Source organism: Bufo bufo, chromosome 2, assembly GCF_905171765.1.
Source record: "Bufo bufo chromosome 2, aBufBuf1.1, whole genome shotgun sequence".
Taxonomy (NCBI): domain Eukaryota; kingdom Metazoa; phylum Chordata; class Amphibia; order Anura; family Bufonidae; genus Bufo; species Bufo bufo.
Window position 1 is genome coordinate 26,135,233 of NC_053390.1, and position 17,166 is coordinate 26,152,398.

Sequence of the window (17,166 nt, forward strand, 5' to 3'; positions counted from 1 at the left end):
AAGCTCATTTTAGTCTACCTCCTCCCCTGCTGCTGAAATCTCAGACATGTTCAGTACAAGATGCTGTTTGCTTGGCTCTGTAGTGAGAGTTCCTCCATCTTTCAGCAGCAGTTTCAGTGTGTAATTACAACTACTAATTCCATATGCTGCTTTGTTTTACTGCAGCCTGTACTGAGCATGTGCGAGACAGCAGCAGAGGAGGAGGTGCACTGAAAGGAGCTTGTCAACTGAGCTATAGGTGGATGGAGACTGAGTTTAGCTAGTGAATACAGGATTCCTGAACACTCCCTCTGACATGGAATTTTAAAATAAGTACACTGGCCTCATCAAGTCTAAAATATCTATTTCATACTACATGCAGTTCGTATTGTGAAATCTAATAAGCGATACTCTTTAATATTTTTTTGGACAATCTGATCATGGCCAGCATCTATATTTAACGAGGGAAAGCACACGTTTCACGCTGAATTTACGGACATGACAGTGCGATCTATATAGCCTAGTGGCCGCACAGTCACCAGATCCCAGGTTTATAGACATCTTTAGGATCTAGTAGAATAGACATAGTGAGGCCATCAATCAGAATCTGTAATAAAGGTTTCCAGCACCTTGTTGGGTCCATTACACTAAGAATTCTGAATGTTCTAAGGGGAACGAGGGTCCTATCAAAAATTAAGAAGGTGGAGCTAATGAAGTGTCCTGTGAGTGCAGGTAATTATCACTGAGACGTCTGTGTCTGTACAATAATCACAGCTTCCTGATAATCATGAGGCTGAAGACTGGAGTTCTCCGAAAGTAAGGAAAAAAACACAACAACCAAACATCTTTTGGGGGGTACTATCTCTCCTTAGGGAGAGCGCCTCAGACAGCGTGAGGAGACTTACAGGCCATACATGATCCTCTAGAATTCTGGGAAGAAAGAGATGCAAATGAGCTCTTACCAAGCTTCTGCCTCTGATGCCATCTGATGTAAGGCAGCCAAACATCTTTAATGATGGGGCTCTTCAGGTCTGGTTGTCATTTAATCACCAAGAACTTATTTTGGTATTTTCACTGTCACATTACATGACCCACAACTTTTATATTTTCCTGCCAATGTTGAGGGCTTGTGTGTCAAGCTCTGACAGGCAAGCCTAAGGAAAACAGAGAGGAGGAAACCCATTGGCAGGTAGCAGCCAAGAACGAGGTACCCAAGCAGAATCCCAGAGTAGTCAGGCAAAATCCAAGGTTAAGGTGGAATGCACAGGGTCAGAAGCGGAGGTTGGTATATGGAAAGTCAGCAGTGAACAGCAAATGCCTGGTAAGCTTCGTATGTCTCCACCATAAGGTGAAATAAATCAGCACTGAGCCAGGATCTAATCAGGTCTTTATAGCCAGGGGGGTGTGGGTGTGGACCAGGAACCTCGCCAGCAAGGCCACAGTTATATCTAAATATGTGCAGTAGCTGCTGGGGCGCCCATGCTTCTGCCAGGCTGAAGGGAGGCCTGTATCCCACGCCGCATCCTCCGACCCCAGGGGGAGATGACGTCCCTGGTTTTCTGACAGAGCCCCCCACCAAGAAGCGGCCTCGGGAAGGCCTCTCGGGATGGGCCCGATGTAATGCCCGTACCTTGGTATCCACATGGACCCCCTACGAGGGCTCCCAGGAATGCTCCTCAGGATTGTACCTCTTCCAGTGGACGATATACTCAAGGACCCCATGCCGGCGGCGGGAGTTCATGATCTTTTGGACTTCGTATTCATCATCGTTATCCACCTGAATGGGAGGAGGAGGAGCGGGTGCACGGTCGGAGAACGGATTGGCACGGTGTGGCTTCAGTAAGGACACATGAAACACGGGGTGGATGCCTCATTGATCATGTCCATGATTGGAAAATGGCCAAGGTAGCGGGGACCCAGTTTCTTGGAGGGGCAGGAGAGCCGAAGGTGCTGTGTGGATAACCACACTTTGTCCCCTTTCTTATACTGTGGGAACACCACCCTCCGGCAGTTGGCTTGTATCTTCTGGCGCTGCTGGGCAACTTGGAGCGTCCGCCGTAGTTCTCGGAGGTGTCAGACCCGCTGAGTCACCTCTGGTACTGGGGTGTCAATAGGTAGGTCCGGAAGGGTTAAGGGGCGATAGCCGTAGTTGGCAAAGAATGGAGAGAGACCGGTGGATGAATGCTGGTGGTTGTTATACGTGAATTCAGCCAGGGGGAGATGGCTCACCCAATCATCCTGCAGATATGAGGAGTAACACCTGAGATATTGCTCCAGTGTTTGATTGGTCCTCTCGGTTTGCTCGTTGGTTTGTGGATTATATGCGGAAGATAGGCTACGAGTGATGTGGGATTACGGCAGAAGTGGGTCCAGAATTGGGACGTGAATTGTGAGCTCCTGTCAGAGACAATGTTATCCGGGAGGCAATGTAGCCGGAACACATGTTGTAGGAAGAGGTCTCCTGGGCAGTAGAGGTTAGACGTTGGGATGAAGTGGGCCATCTTGGTACACCGTTCCACCGCCACCATGATGGTGGTACATGATTGTGAAGAAGGTAACTCCACGACAAAGTCCATTGTAATATCTCTCCAAGGTGCCGAGGCTCCTCTGTATTGGCAGAGGTTGTAGTAGGCCGACAGATCGGGTAGTGGGACGCTTGTGGATTGCACAAATAGAACAGGTCTCTACGAAGGAGCGTACATCCACCGCCAGGGAAGGCCACCAGAAGTGGCGTAGGACATACTTCTGAGTGTTATGCCAGACCCTGTGGCCTGCTGTATGGTGGTCGTGGCAGTGTTGCAGTACAGGTACCCGTTGGGAGGCAGGAATGTAGATCCATTGGAGGTGGCAACGCAGTCCCCTGCTTGAGCGGTAGGTGGCAGCCTGCTCTGGAACCGGTGAACTGGCCTTTTTTATTCCTTTGATTAGGAAGCGACAGGTAGCTAGGAAGAAAGCTGCTGGAAGGATAGGTTCTGGAGGCGCAGGCACGGTCTTGGAACAATGCATTCGGGATAAGGGGTCAGCCTTGGCGTTCTTGGACCTGACCCTGTAGGTGATCTGTAGAAGGAAGCAAGAGAAAAAGAGGGCCCACCGGGTCCGTCGACGTCTCAATCACTTAGCATTACAGAGATATTCGAGATTCCGGTGGTCTGTATAGACCACCACCGGGATTTCTGCTCCGTCGAGTAAGTGGCGCCACTCTTCCAGGGCATTTTTGATGGTAAGTAATTCCCGCTTGCCGACATCATAATTGCGTTCAGCCCCAGTAAGTTTGCGAGAGTAGAAGGCCCCTGGGTGTAACAATTGCTTCTCCCGTTGGCACTGGGAGAGCACTGCTCCGACCGCCCCCTCGAAGGCGTCCATCTCCAAATAGAATGGGTGAACGGCATCTGGCTGTGCCAAGACAGGAACTCGTGTAAACATGCACTTAAGGCGCTGGAACGCCTGGTGGGCCTCTAGGGTCCATGTAAATGTGGTGCCGCTCTTTGTTAGTGCGGTGATTGGGGCACAGATGGCTGAAAATCCCTGAATGAACCGCCTGTAGAAATTGCCAAAGCCAATTAATTGTTGGACCATCCGGCGGTTGCGGGGTACGGGCCACTCCAGGACGGCCTGGATCTTCCTGGGGTCCATCTCCACCCTTCCTGGGGATAAAATGTAGCCAAGGAACTCAATGGACGTTGCCTCAAAGGTGCTTTTTTTCCAGTTTTCCATAAAGCTGGTGTGTCCGGAGGCGGTGGAGGACCGTCTTGACGTGTCTTTCGTTTTGCAGCAATGTCTGGTAGAAAACAAGTATGTTGTATTGATATACCACCACATATGAATCGAGAAGGTCACGGAACACGTCATTAATGAAGTGCTGAAATGTGGCTGGGGCATTACAGAGCCCAAAGGGCATTATGAGATACTCATAGTGCCAAAATCGTGAGCGAAAGGCTGTCTTCCATTCGTCACCTTGCCAAAAGCGGTTGAGATTGTGGGCCCGCCCGGAGGTCGATTTTGGTGAAGAACCTAGCATCCTTCACCCTATCCATTAAATCCAGAATGAGGGGAAGCCGGTACCGGTTCTTTTTAGTGATATCGTTGAGAGCCCTGTAAACCACACAGGGACGGAGGCTGCCATCCTTTTTTCCCACGAAAAATATGCCGGCTCCGACGGGAGATGTAGAAGGGCGGATAAACCCCTTTGCCAGATTCTCCTCTATATATTCCTTTAGGGTCTTGGATTCTGATTCCGAGAGATTATACAGGTGCCCGTATAGCAACGGGGCCCCAGGGAGTAGGTCTATGGGGCAATCATACGGCCTGTGGGGCGGAAAGGTATCGGCACCCTTCTTCTCAAACACATCCGCGAACTCCTGGTATTTGTCTGGTAGGGTGTGCTCGAGGGGTACCAAGGGCTGTAGGAGGTTTGTTGATGAAAAGAACACTCGCCACGGAGCTGGGAGGGAAACAAAAGGTGATTGATCCAGTTGGCCCAGTCAATCAGAGGATTGTGTTCCCGAGCCAGGGGATACCCAGGATGACAGGGAACAATGGAGAAGGCACAATGTCCCACATGACTAGTGCAGAGTGATGGTTGCCGATGCGGAGGAGCACGGGATGGGGATTCCATGGCGATGGGACCGATCTGGAGGGTGCTGCCGTCCACCATGTGCAGCTGGGTGGATTACTCTTCAGACACAATGGAATCCCCAACTCAAAAGCCAGTTCCTTGTCCATGGAACAGCTGCTGGCACCCGAGTCGATAATGGCTGAGAGATGAATGCCATTCTGTCCAACTGTCTGAATACAGGAATGGTAAGTTGAGATGACTGGTTGTACCTTGGAGGGGTAACACAAGGTGAAGATACGTCCAGCCTACCTGCCGAATGGTTTAATGGGGCAGTCCTTCAAGAAGTGGCCTGGTTTGGTGCAGTATAGGCACAGCCGCAGTGCCCGCCATCTGGTCCTTTCGACCGCAGAAAGGGGGCCATGAACAACCCCAATCTGCATGGGTTCTTCCAGGATGACATCTCCGAGCGTAGGAGTGGGAACTGGCCCAGGAGAGGCAGGGGGTCCGGTCGTAGTGTCGGTGGTTGTTGTGCCAGCTGCCTCTCCTGACGCTCTCGCGGAAGCGTCGGTCCAGGTGAGTGACCTGGCGCATCAGGTACTCCGACGTGGCGAGCTCGTCCTTCAAGGGCTCAGACCGTTCAATCCGGAACTGGTCTATGAAAGCGTTTAGTCCGGTTTTCCGGGGCGACCTCACGGTACTCAGTGATATAGTCTTCCACCGAACATCTGCCTTGGCGGAGGTTACGCAGAGTACTCCTGACAGTGAATCCCGTAGCGGATCATCATACATCCCTGCATAGCAGTGACAAAGGACTCCACAAGTAGAGAGCACTGATCATCGGCCTGAAGTCACTGTGTGCCCAGGTCTGGGAGGCCCCGAGAGGAGAGAGATAGCCGTACGTACTTTGATATAATCAGTGGGATACGGTGCGTGGCTTCAGGGCGAAGAGGAGCTCACAGGAGACAAATGAATGAGCGGTACTTCTTCCAATCACCTGCAAAGCGCTCAGAGAGGCCGATCGATGGTTCACTGACGATCATTTCGACGCATGAGCCGGATGTGAGGGTGGCAGCACAGTAGCTTCTGCGCTACATCGCCTGCATCTCCTGAAAATTCTTGTGTCATCAGTCTCATTTGTTGCGAGAGAGCCGCAATAGCGTCTGCTGGCTCCTGCGGGTTCCATGGAGGGCTGAGTTAATCACCAAGAACTTATTTCGGTATTTTCACTGTCACATTACATGACCACACTTTTATATTTTTCTGCCAATGTTGAGGGCTTGTGTGTCAAGCTCTGACAGCGAGCTTAAGGAAAACAGCGAGGGAGGAAACCCACTGGCAGGTAGCAGCCAGGAACGAGGTAACCAAGCACCATCCAGAGTAGTCAGGAAAAATCCAAGGTTGAGGCGGAATGCACAGGGGTCAGAAGCGAAGGTTGGTACACGGAAAGTCAGCAGGGAACAGCAAACAAATGCCTGGGAAGCTTCGTATGTCTCACAATAAGGTGGAATAACTCAGCACTGAGCCAGGATCTAATCAGGTCTTTATAGCCAGGGGTTTGGGTGTGGACCAGGAACCTCCCCACCAAGGCAACAGCTATAAGGCTAGGTCTACACGACGACATTTGTCGCGCGACAATAAGTCGCACGACAGATAGGGCGCAACATTTGTCGCGCGACATTTTGTTGCACTAATGTCGCGCGACAATTTTTATAAATTACTGTTTAATATCTCTTTACTATCCAACATGATGGTTAACCCTTGTAAGTCACTGTGGCATGTATTATCTGCACAGTGGCGTACATGTTTCCATCGTGATAGCGCAGACATAAAAGCTGTGCCTGCATAATCTCCAGTGGGTATGTGGATGTGAACTGACCGTCATGTCCTGCAGGAACAGCCGGGATCAGAGAAGAATCTGATCAGAGATCACTGTCAGCTGGATAAGGGGAACACTATTCATGATGTGATGGGGACCATCTCCAATCTAGAGAGCAGCGCAGCAGCCGGTGATCAGATTCTCTCCCTGCCCCTGAAGGCACCAAGGACAGAACCTGGGGTCACATACTCAATTCATAGATTCCATACCTGTGGTGACATCTCCTGGAATGTCCTCTCCTCACTCACTCCGACAATGGGAGATCGCCCATATCCTCTCTTCTTCATCATCCACTCATTTATCATTAGGATCTTCCCCCTGATTTTTCATCTGTAACAATCAGTACAACTCAGTAGACAGGTGGGAAATATAACAGGTCCACATAAAAGATCCCCACAATCTATGACCCCTCTAAGGACTGCAGGGGTCCCTATATAGAGGTGTATAGGGCTCAGCTCCATCTACCTGAGGATTCTCTGGGACCTTCTGCTCTGGACAGTCCTGGGAATGCAGGGGACATGGACATCTCTCTGGCGGATTTCTCCTGCATTCTTCTGTAGAGACACAAGCACACAGTGACTGAATACATGGCCTCCTGTAGATCTGTCTATAGATCAGATAAAACAACTACTCCCAGTCTCCTCTCCATTAAGGCTCATTCAGATGGCCGTATATTGCTTTCAACCTCCACCTCTATTACATGTCACTGCACACACGTGTATACACTGCACATGACGGGTCTTACCTTGTGATATAAGAGGCTGGTGCTCCTCCATTACATGTCACTGCACACACGTGTATACACTGCACATGACGGGTCTTACCTTGTGATATAAGAGGCTGGTGCTCCTCTATTACATGTCACTGCACACATGTGTATACACTGCACATGACGGGTCTTACCTTGTGATATAAGAGGCTGGTGCTCCTCTATTACATGTCACTGCACACACGTGTATACACTGCAAATTAGTTTACCCATAGCTGTGCATGTCAGTGTCACTCAGACATGATTTACTATTGCTGTCACTGCATTCAATTGATTAGAGGAAGGGTGGTCAGCAAATGTTAATAAAAATGAACAAAAAGAAAGAACATGTTTTTCTACATATTCTGAGTCCTAGGAGTCTAGAGGGGGTTATTTAATAGTTTCCAGAGAAATTGGAGCCAATTTGGTTCGAATTATCTTAGTTCACCCACCAAAGAAAGATCAAACGGTCATAGAAATCAGTAATACAGTCATCATGCTACTTAAGAAACTATTTTATCTAAATATAATATATATAATCCACTCTTTTATTGGGTCTGATTAGAAGGTTAGGCAAAAAAAAGTGTACGTAATATATAAATATGAAATATGGAACCAGAAAGAAATACATTTACTTACAGAGAGACAATTTTGATAAATTAACTCACACAATTCATTAAACAATTCATTAAACATTACAGTAAGGCCTCATGCACACGACTGTATGTATTTTGAGGTCCGTAAAAACGGATCCGCAAAAAATAATGATGACGTCTGTGTGCATTCTGTATTTTGCGGAACGGATCAGCTCGCCCCAAATAGAACAGTACTATCCTTGTCCGTAATGCGGCCAATAATAGGACATGTTCTATTTTTTTACGGAACGGAAATACGGACATACGGAAACGGAATGCACACAGAGTAACTTACGTTTTTTTTGCACACACATTAAAATGAATGGTTCCGCATATTGTCAGCAAAAAAAATGGAACGGACACAGAAAGAAAATACGTTTGTGTGCATGACTCCTAAGAATGATACATAGTTACCTAACATGTACACAGTGTACACACTTACGTCTATCTATCAATCCTTTCCTCTGGTCCCTTATGATCGATCGAGAACCCTCCTTCCCATTATCCTCCTCGGTCTCTCCAGGTTCCAACCCTATTGCCAAGTCCTTGGGTCATTTATCCCTAGAACTCTTACACACCCCTCTTTGCATGGAGACACCCCCATCTCTGTTATGTAAGCACACACCCCCTTTCATACAGTAAGTAAAAACAGATTTTTAGGCAGTTTTATGGAAGTTTGCCCTAAAGCCTGTATTACACTGGCCGATTTTTCGGCAGATGATCGCTAACCAGCGTTTGTATGAACTCTTATTATCAATCATCTTGCAGTGTAATAATACCTTTGATTGCCTGTTGAACAAGCAAATGCTTGTTCATCGGGCAGTCCAAGTCTTTTGCAGGCAGCAGACACAATGATCTGCTGCCGGGACCATACAACATGGGGACCGAGCGATGGCACAGCTTCGCTCCTCCCTATACTGCGGAGGAAATCACTGCATGGAATGGCAATGGTCTCCTCTGCTAGCGAGTAAATTATTGCCTTAGGATCAATGACTGTCACAACGCTAGTAGAAAGTATAATAAGAGCCAAAGGACAATGTTTGTCAGTGACAATGGTGACGATGTTGTGGAGCAAATAGAGAGTTTTATTTTATCTGTAAATACTGTTTGACATGAAGATGAAATATTAATATGTCCACCTACGTTATAAAACTATTACATGGAGCGTCATTATTTTCCCCAATAGTGAAGAAGCACCGGCACTCACTTTCTTGACGATATGAAGAGACGTTTATTCAAGGCATAATAGCATCATCAGTGACAAGTTTCAGCTCAAGCCTGAGCCTTTTTCAAACTGCAGTTTGAAAAAGGCTCAGGCTTGATCCGAAACTAGTCCACTGATGATGCTTTTTTGCCTTAAATAAACGTCTCTTCATATCGTTAAGGGTCCAATCACACGTCCCGCACTTTGTGGTCCGCTCCCCCTTCCGCAATTCGGCTCTGCAAAAAAGATAGAAACATGTCCTATCTTTGTCCGCAATTGTGGACAAGAATAGGCATTTCTATTGGAGTACCGGCACAGTGTTTTGCGGCTCCGGACGTGTGAATGACCTTAAAAACGTGAGTGCGGTCCTTCACTATACACTAGTGGGACGTGTGCACCACGTGCAAACCGCAGTGCTGACCCATCTTCTGCAATAATTATTTTTACCATGTCACTCTAAACTGTCCCGCAGTGTGGTAGAGGTGTGAATACAGTGATAAGAAGCAAGGTTCATGGGGACAGTTCATCTTCACTGCTCTGGAAGTAAACAAGGCTCTTCTTCTCTTCCTCATATCCACAATACTTTTTTTTACATGATCACAACTTGACTGTGACTTTTCTGCAGCTATAGTTCATCTATAAAATAGCTGCACAACAGCAAGTTGTAGAGAAGATGCACGCCAATCCTGAGATTTGCTGCTACACAACAAGTTACCATTTAGCCCTGTAACGGAACGCCTAGCACCCCGACTGGGTACCTCCGTTGATAGGTGCTCCTAGTGCTTCAGAGGACTCCAAGCCTCCACTTGACACCGTCAGCACTGCAGACCCCACGAACCGCCGAAGCTTGGTGGAGGTCTCGCCGTCTCCTACCCACCCTGGACCTACGACAAGGCTCCAGGCTCCAGTGGGTGAACCTCTCCTAAATGCAGAGAGCAGGAACCATGAACAAGCTCTTACAAGAGCTTATACTCAGGGGAGTATTGTGATATAGCAATCCCCAAGAGTGTAGTTATCCCATTCCCCAAACATGAGCCAAAACTTCATGAAGGTATAAAAACAGGAACTCTCTAATGGGTTATTTTTCAGCCTTTTATGCAGGTCTCCTAGCAAGGGACACTCCCCCTGGGGCCCTTGTAAAAGACTGTGACAGTTTAGATTTTAGCCAATATCTGTAACGCAATCAACAAAATACAATGAGCATTGTCTGAGACGCAATCCACAAAATACAATTACCAAACGTAATGGGCTAACTTAATCACTACCAGACGGGAAAAATGTGTGTTTTCTAACACACAGAAAACACCTCAAAACCCCACACATCCCCATAATGTATACATCCATGGATAGCTCTGATCTGGGTGAACAACATATCCAAAAATCACTCAGATCCGAGCAGGGGTTCCCGAATTCCATGGAAGTCACATTTGGCCGGCCGCAAGCATGGCTTTCCTGCCCAAAACAGTTCCACAGTCTGTCTCCTCCTTCAAAAATAGTATGGGCCATAATCCTGGGGCAGGAGGCTGGCAAACAGCCCCCTCCAAAACACTGTGGCGAGGTTGGTTTCGCCACACATCCCCCCCTCCCAGGGAAGACTAACCAGATACCTGACCTCACGCCGGTCAGTACCTGAGTTAGTCTGGCAGTCCACCCACAACCCAATACTGGACCTGTTGAATTTTGGGGCCTGACTCTGTTCTGTATGTCCCCAGCTGTTGAGTGGGCATCTGCTACTCCTTGCTTCCTTGTGGTTCTCTAGCTTGGAGCTGTAGGTACTTGGTGGGCAGAGGCCGACTGCGCTCTGCCCAGATGCCAGCTCTTCTGCTGGGGTGGCCAGTGGGGAGTCAGCCTCTGGACAAGAGGATAGGGGAGGGCAGAGGCCGACTGCGCTCTGCCAAGATGCCAGCTCTTCCGCTGGGGTAGCCTGTGGGAAGTTCGGCTCTGGAGAAGAGGATAGGGGAGGGAAGAAGCCGACTGCGCTCTGCCCAGATGCCAGCTCTTCCGCTGGGGTAGCCTGTGGGAAGTCCGGCTATGGAGAAGAGGATAGGGGAGGGCAGAGGCCGACTGCGCTCTGCCCAGATGCCAGCTCTTCCGCTGGGATGGGGTCAGGGAATCCTGCCCCCAGGACCTTGTTGCGGATCAGCTGTGGAGAGGAGGGATCGTTTACCTCCTCCTCCTGGCATTCCTGCAGGGTTGGTGGGGGATCCGTACCGGCCGTCCAGCATCCCAGTAGGCCTGGTGCAGAGACTGCGGTCCCATCTGCACCATCGAAGTTAGGGGTGCTGTCCCCCTGTGGTTGGGGAGAGAGACCGGTTGTCTCCTCTCCCTTCAAAGTACACTGCCGCTGGGGAGTGAGACCGACTGTCTCCACTACCAGTGATGCTGGTTGTTGCAGGGGTGAGGGACCGACCATCTCCTCCCCCTGGACTCCCAGTGGCAGTTGGGGATCTGGGCCGCCTCCCCAGCCACCCTGTTGGGCCGGTGGAGTGACTACGGTCCCATCTCCACCTGCCGACTGGGGTTCCTCCCAGTACCAGTCTATGAAGTACCCTACCTCCACAGTTGGTGAGGAAGTAGGGGATACCTCAGCTGTGACTTGCCAGGAGTAGGGCTGCAGGTCTGGGCCTGGTATCCAACTGTCTTGTATCTTGCGCTGGGCTTGAATGGAGCGAAACAACTGTTGATAATCTTGCTCCAGGTCCCACTCCCTTTGGACCAGAAAGGTCAGATCTGCCCTCACCCCACTAGTTGTAGGCCAATTGTGCAAGTCCCCCTGTAGTCAGTAATGTCCCAAAATCTAGACTTTTCTGTGCTCCCAAAGTCAATGTCTTCAAAAGACTCCCACAATAACCCAGGGCAATTATATTCTTCACCTTCGGGCTTGGCGTACTGTGTCCCACCATAGTGCTTCATGAAGGTATAAAAACAGGAACTCTTTAATGGGTTATTTTTCAGCCTTTTATGCAGGTCTCCTAGCAAGGGACACTCCCCCTGGGACCCTTGTAAAAGACTGTGTCTGAGACGCAATTAACTAACACACTGGCATTGTCTGAGACGCAATCCACAAAATACAATTACCAAACGTAATGGGCTAACTTAATCACTACCAGACAGAAAACACACATTTTTCCCAACACACAGAAAACACCTCAAAACCCCACACATCCCCATAATGTATACATCCATGGATAGCTCTGATCTGGGTGAACAACATATCCAAAAATCACCCAGATCCGAGCAGGGGTTCCCGAATTCCATGGAAGTCACATTTGGCCGGCCACAAGCATGGCTTTCCTGCCCAAAACAGTTCCACAGATTTAAGCTGTGCGGCCGGTCTGTCTTCTCCTTCAAAGTTAGTATGGGCCATAATCCTGGGACAGGAGGCTGGCAAACAGCCCCCTCCAAAACACAGTGGCGAGGTTGGTTTCGCCACAAGCCCCAACCTTAATGTCTGTGAATAACTGATTTAAAAAATTTTTTTGCATTTATAGCATTTCCAATATGCCAAAAAATTTGGTTGTTCTGATCTGTTGAGTTTTAGAATTTGGTTTTCTTACAAAAAAAATTCCACATTAAACATCAAAATGACTTCTCTCCTGTGTGACTTTTCTCATGTCTAAGAAGACGAGCTTTATCTGTAAAACATCTTCCACAATGTGAACATAAATATGGTTTCTCTCCTGTATGAATTCTCTCATGAGTAACAAGACTTGATTTCTGCGTAAAACTATTTCCACATTCTGAGCATGAATACGGCCTTTCTCCTGTGTGAGTTCTTTCATGTGTAACAAGATGTGATTTATCTGCAAAACATTTCCCACATTCTGAACATGAATATGGCTTCTCTCCAGTGTGACTTCTCTCATGTGTGACAAGATATGATTTTTCTGTAAAACATTTCCCACATTCAGAGCATGAATATGGTTTCTCTCCTGTGTGAATTCTCTCATGTTTAACAAGATTTGATTTAACTGAAAAACATTTTCCACATTCTGAACATGAATATGGCTTCTCTCCTGTGTGAGTTCTCTCATGTGTAACCAGATCAGATTTATCCGCATAACATTTGCCACATTCTGAACATGAATATGGTTTCTCTCCTGTGTGAATTCTTTCATGTTTAACAAGATTTGATTTAACTGAAAAACATTTCCCACATTCTGAACAATGATATGGCTTTTCTCCTGTGTGGGATCTTTCATGTTTAACAAGATCTGATTTATCTGCAAAACATTTCCCACATTCTGAACATGAATATGGCTTGAAACCTGTGTGAATTCTCTCATGTTTAACAAGAGTTGATTTATTTCTATAACATTTTCCACATCCTGAACATGAATATGGCTTCTCTCCTGTGTGAATTCTCTTATGTGTGACAAGATTTGATTTCTGTGTAAAGCACTTCCCACATTCTGAACATGAATATGGCTTCTCTCCTGTGTGAATTCTCTCATGTGTAAAAAGATCTACTTTCTGTGTAAAACATTTCCCACATTCTGAACATGAATATAATTTCTCTCTAATGTGAATTCTTTCATGCGTAACAAGACTTGATTTATATTTAAAGCATTGTCCACATTCTGAACAGGAGTATGACTTTTCTCCTGTTTGAATTGTTAGGTGTGTAGAAAGTTTTGTTCTTTTTGGGAACTCTTTACCACTTTGAAACATTTTACCCCCTTTCTGACCTGTACTTGTGGTAACAATCTGTGATTGGTCAGGAAAAGTTTCCACATAATTAGGAGCATTATATGACAGATTTGTACTGTGAAGTCCCGAAGAGCATTGAATATCTTCTTTTACTTTATGATTTAGTGATAACATCAAGGTTTCCTCAGAATTCTTATTGTCATTCTCTGTGAAGAGAAAAATATAAATTTGTTATTTTCACAACAAATTATAACATTCCTAATAGGCTTAGGCTGAGCTCACACTTCAGTTATTTGGTCAGTTATTTCCATCAGTTATTGTGAGCCAAAACCAGTAGTGAAGCCTACTGATAGATTACATGTAATGATTTGATTTGAACCTATTCTGTGTTTTTGACCCGCACCTGGATTTGGCTCACAATAACTGATTGCAATGACTGACCAAATAACTGAAGTGTGAATCCAGCCTTACATGGATCCAGCAGGATCTTTACGTATACAGTAAGTCATTAATTTCAAATGCACTTCTGCACCGAAGGCTACATGCATGATACCATAATTATTAAGTTTTCTATAGCGCACCCTGACAAGATCCAGGGTTCTGGTGTACACCCAGTCACTACTTTTAGTACACAAACATACTGTACTGTATTGGCAATCAAGCCTGCCTTCTACCAACACATTTTGTCCTTCAGTGCCAAGTAGACATCATATTAATACAACATTTACTTAGGATCTGCAATTTTCAACACAAACTGCATTCATTATTAAATACATCTCTTGGACCTGATGATACTGGTGGATTCATTAGAAAGATCCATGCCATAATGCCCACATCCAGCTTAATTGGCAAGCTAATTTTAGTCTACCTCCTCCCCTGCTGATGAAATCTCAGACATGTTCAGTACAAGATGCCGTTTGCTTGGCTCTGTAATGAAAGATCTCCATGTTCCATCAGCAGTTTCAGATTTGTACCATCTGCTGCTTTATTTTACTGCAGCCTGTACTGAGCATGTGCGAGACAGCAGCAACGGGGGAGGAGGTGCACTGAAAGGAGGATGTCAACTGAGCTATAGGTGGATGGAGACTGAGTTTAGCTTCCAGATTCCTGAACACTCCTTTCTTCTGACATGGATTTTTTAAAATAAATACACCGGCCTCATCAGGTCTAAAAAATCTACTTCATACTACATGTAGTTCGTATTGTGAAATCTAATGAGCAATCCTCTTTAATATTTTTTTGGACAATCTGATCAGGGACAGCATCTATATTTAACAAGATAACATGCAACGAGGTAAAGCACACGTCTCAGGCTGAATGTATGGACATGACAGTGCGATTTATATAGCCTAATGGCCGCACAGTCACCAGATCTCATGTTTATAGACATCTTTAGAATGCAGTAGAATAGACTGAGTGAGGTCATCAATCAGAATCTGTAATAAAAGGTGTCCAGCACCTTATTGGGTCCATTACACTAAGAATTCAGGATGTTCTAAGGGAAAGAGGGTCCTATCAAGAATTAAGAAGGTGGAGCTAATGAAGTGTCCTGTGAGTGCAGGTAATTATCACTGAGACGTCTGTACTGTCTTCCCTTCACTAACTATTGCATAGTTTGTTAATAGGTGTGTTCATATGTGTGCCTTCAGCACCATCTAGTGACCTTTAGCTGTAAGTGCATCTTCTGCCTTGTTAAACTATGCATATTCATTAGGTCATCTGACTTCCTGCTCACAGTGCTTTCTGGGAAAGAGACAGGCACCTTCTTCCTTTTTCCCTTCACCTCATGGAAGGAGCAGCTGCACATTGTGTGTCTCTTACTAAAGCATCGTCGGTAAGGGATTAATTAATGTTTTTGTAAAGGTTTTGTGTACGTTGTGCTGTATATTCAGTTCTTGCATGTTCATTTTCTTATAGTTTACCTTATCTACTGCAGGTTAATAAAAACCACAGACTACAGAAACAAGTCTCGTCTTATTAACTAGTAGAATAGTGATATCTGCCTGTTGAACTGCATACAGACCCAGGGGGTACATGTTGTGAGAACAGGACAACGTCTGTGTCTGTACAATAATCACATGTGAAATCAGAGCTTCCTGATAATCTCGGATTTGAAGTTTGGACTATACCGAAAAGAAGTGAACAAAAAAACAACAACCAAACGTATTTAACCCCTTAATGACCAGGCTGACATGTTTGGTTATCATTTAACCTCTTAATGCATAATGCCTTAAATGTGCAAGGGAAATGTGGAGCAGGATCATGAGCTGATCCCACTCCATATGCAGCTGATACCGACTGTGTAATACAGCTGACACTCAGCCACAAGCACCAGGTTTGGAAATAACTCTGATCCCTGTCATTTAACCCCTGAGATGCCACATTCTATAGTGACCACTGCATCTGAATGGTTAGATAGAGGGAGGGGTCAGATCGGTTGCTACAACAGCCTGGGGAGACTCTCAGGCCTGTCATGTCATGCATGCCACAAAGCTTAACAGAAAGCCTGTCAGAATCCTATACACTGCAATAGTATTCTAATGAAGTCTATGGTACAAGCGATGAGAAGATTGCAAATTCTAGTAACCCTAAGGGGACTAAAAATTGCAGTGAAGGAAGTAAAAAAAAGTTTCAAAAATACACAAAAATTAAAATCACCCTTTCTGAATTTTAGATATAAAAATAAATTACAAAAAATTTTAAGATATTTTCCAATGTAGAGGGAAATATAAAAAAATGATGGGTGTCAGAATTCGATGGGAAGCAATTTTAATTTTGTCAAAGGTTTTATTTTTTTAAAGTAGTAAAACAAAATATAAAAAATACCTAATTTGGAGTTATCATACTCAGCGACAGAATAAGATCGTCATGCTACCCACAAAGAATTCTTTTTCCCCATTTGTCAATTCAAGATACGGTACACAATAAATAAGCCCTCACATGGTAATATGAATGGAAAAGTAAAAAGAGTTATGGGTTTTGGAAGATGGGGAGGGAAAAAAAAACACAAAAATAAAAATTGACCTGATCCAGCCACTTGGGTCTGATAGGCAGGCAATACACTGGTAAAACAGTGACAGTCAATGCATTACAATACACATGCCTCAGCATCCATTTACAGTATGAAGCTGAACAGAGTGACTCAGGAACACATCCGGTCAGAACCCCTGAGGAGGAGCCCGAAACCAGTCCTGGTGGTCATGTGAGCGCAGTGGAGATGGAGAATTTGTGGTGCGTCATAGGGGTACTAAGGAACCCATCTTGTCTCCACAGGTCAAAAGACTGCCAGAAATTTGGAATACCCATAGTATACTTAATGTTATAGAAGACATTTTGCCCATAATTTACATCCCGAAAGTTCTGGTTTCCTGGCCAGGATGGAGACAGTCCATGGTGTGGTCATGGACATACAGATAAAACATCAGTAAACAGATTTAACCCAAACCTGTATACACTGCACATCACGGCTCTTACCTTGTGCTATAAGAGGTTGGTGCTCCTCCATCATGGCCTCCTTGT

The 17,166-nt window shown here is 46.0% G+C and overlaps 1 protein-coding gene across 1 annotated transcript in view; it reads right to left on the reverse strand.

The window, feature by feature from the left end:
• LOC120991221 (zinc finger protein 850-like) overlaps nt 1-13,771 on the reverse strand; it is a 64,031-nt gene extending 50,260 nt beyond the window's left edge. The window contains exon 1 of the mRNA XM_040420081.1: nt 12,624-13,771. Within this exon, the coding sequence (XP_040276015.1) occupies nt 12,624-13,668 (1,045 nt within the window). The 5' untranslated portion in view covers nt 13,669-13,771. The remainder of the gene's footprint in view (nt 1-12,623) is intronic.
• Between the last annotated feature and the right edge of the window lie 3,395 nt (nt 13,772-17,166).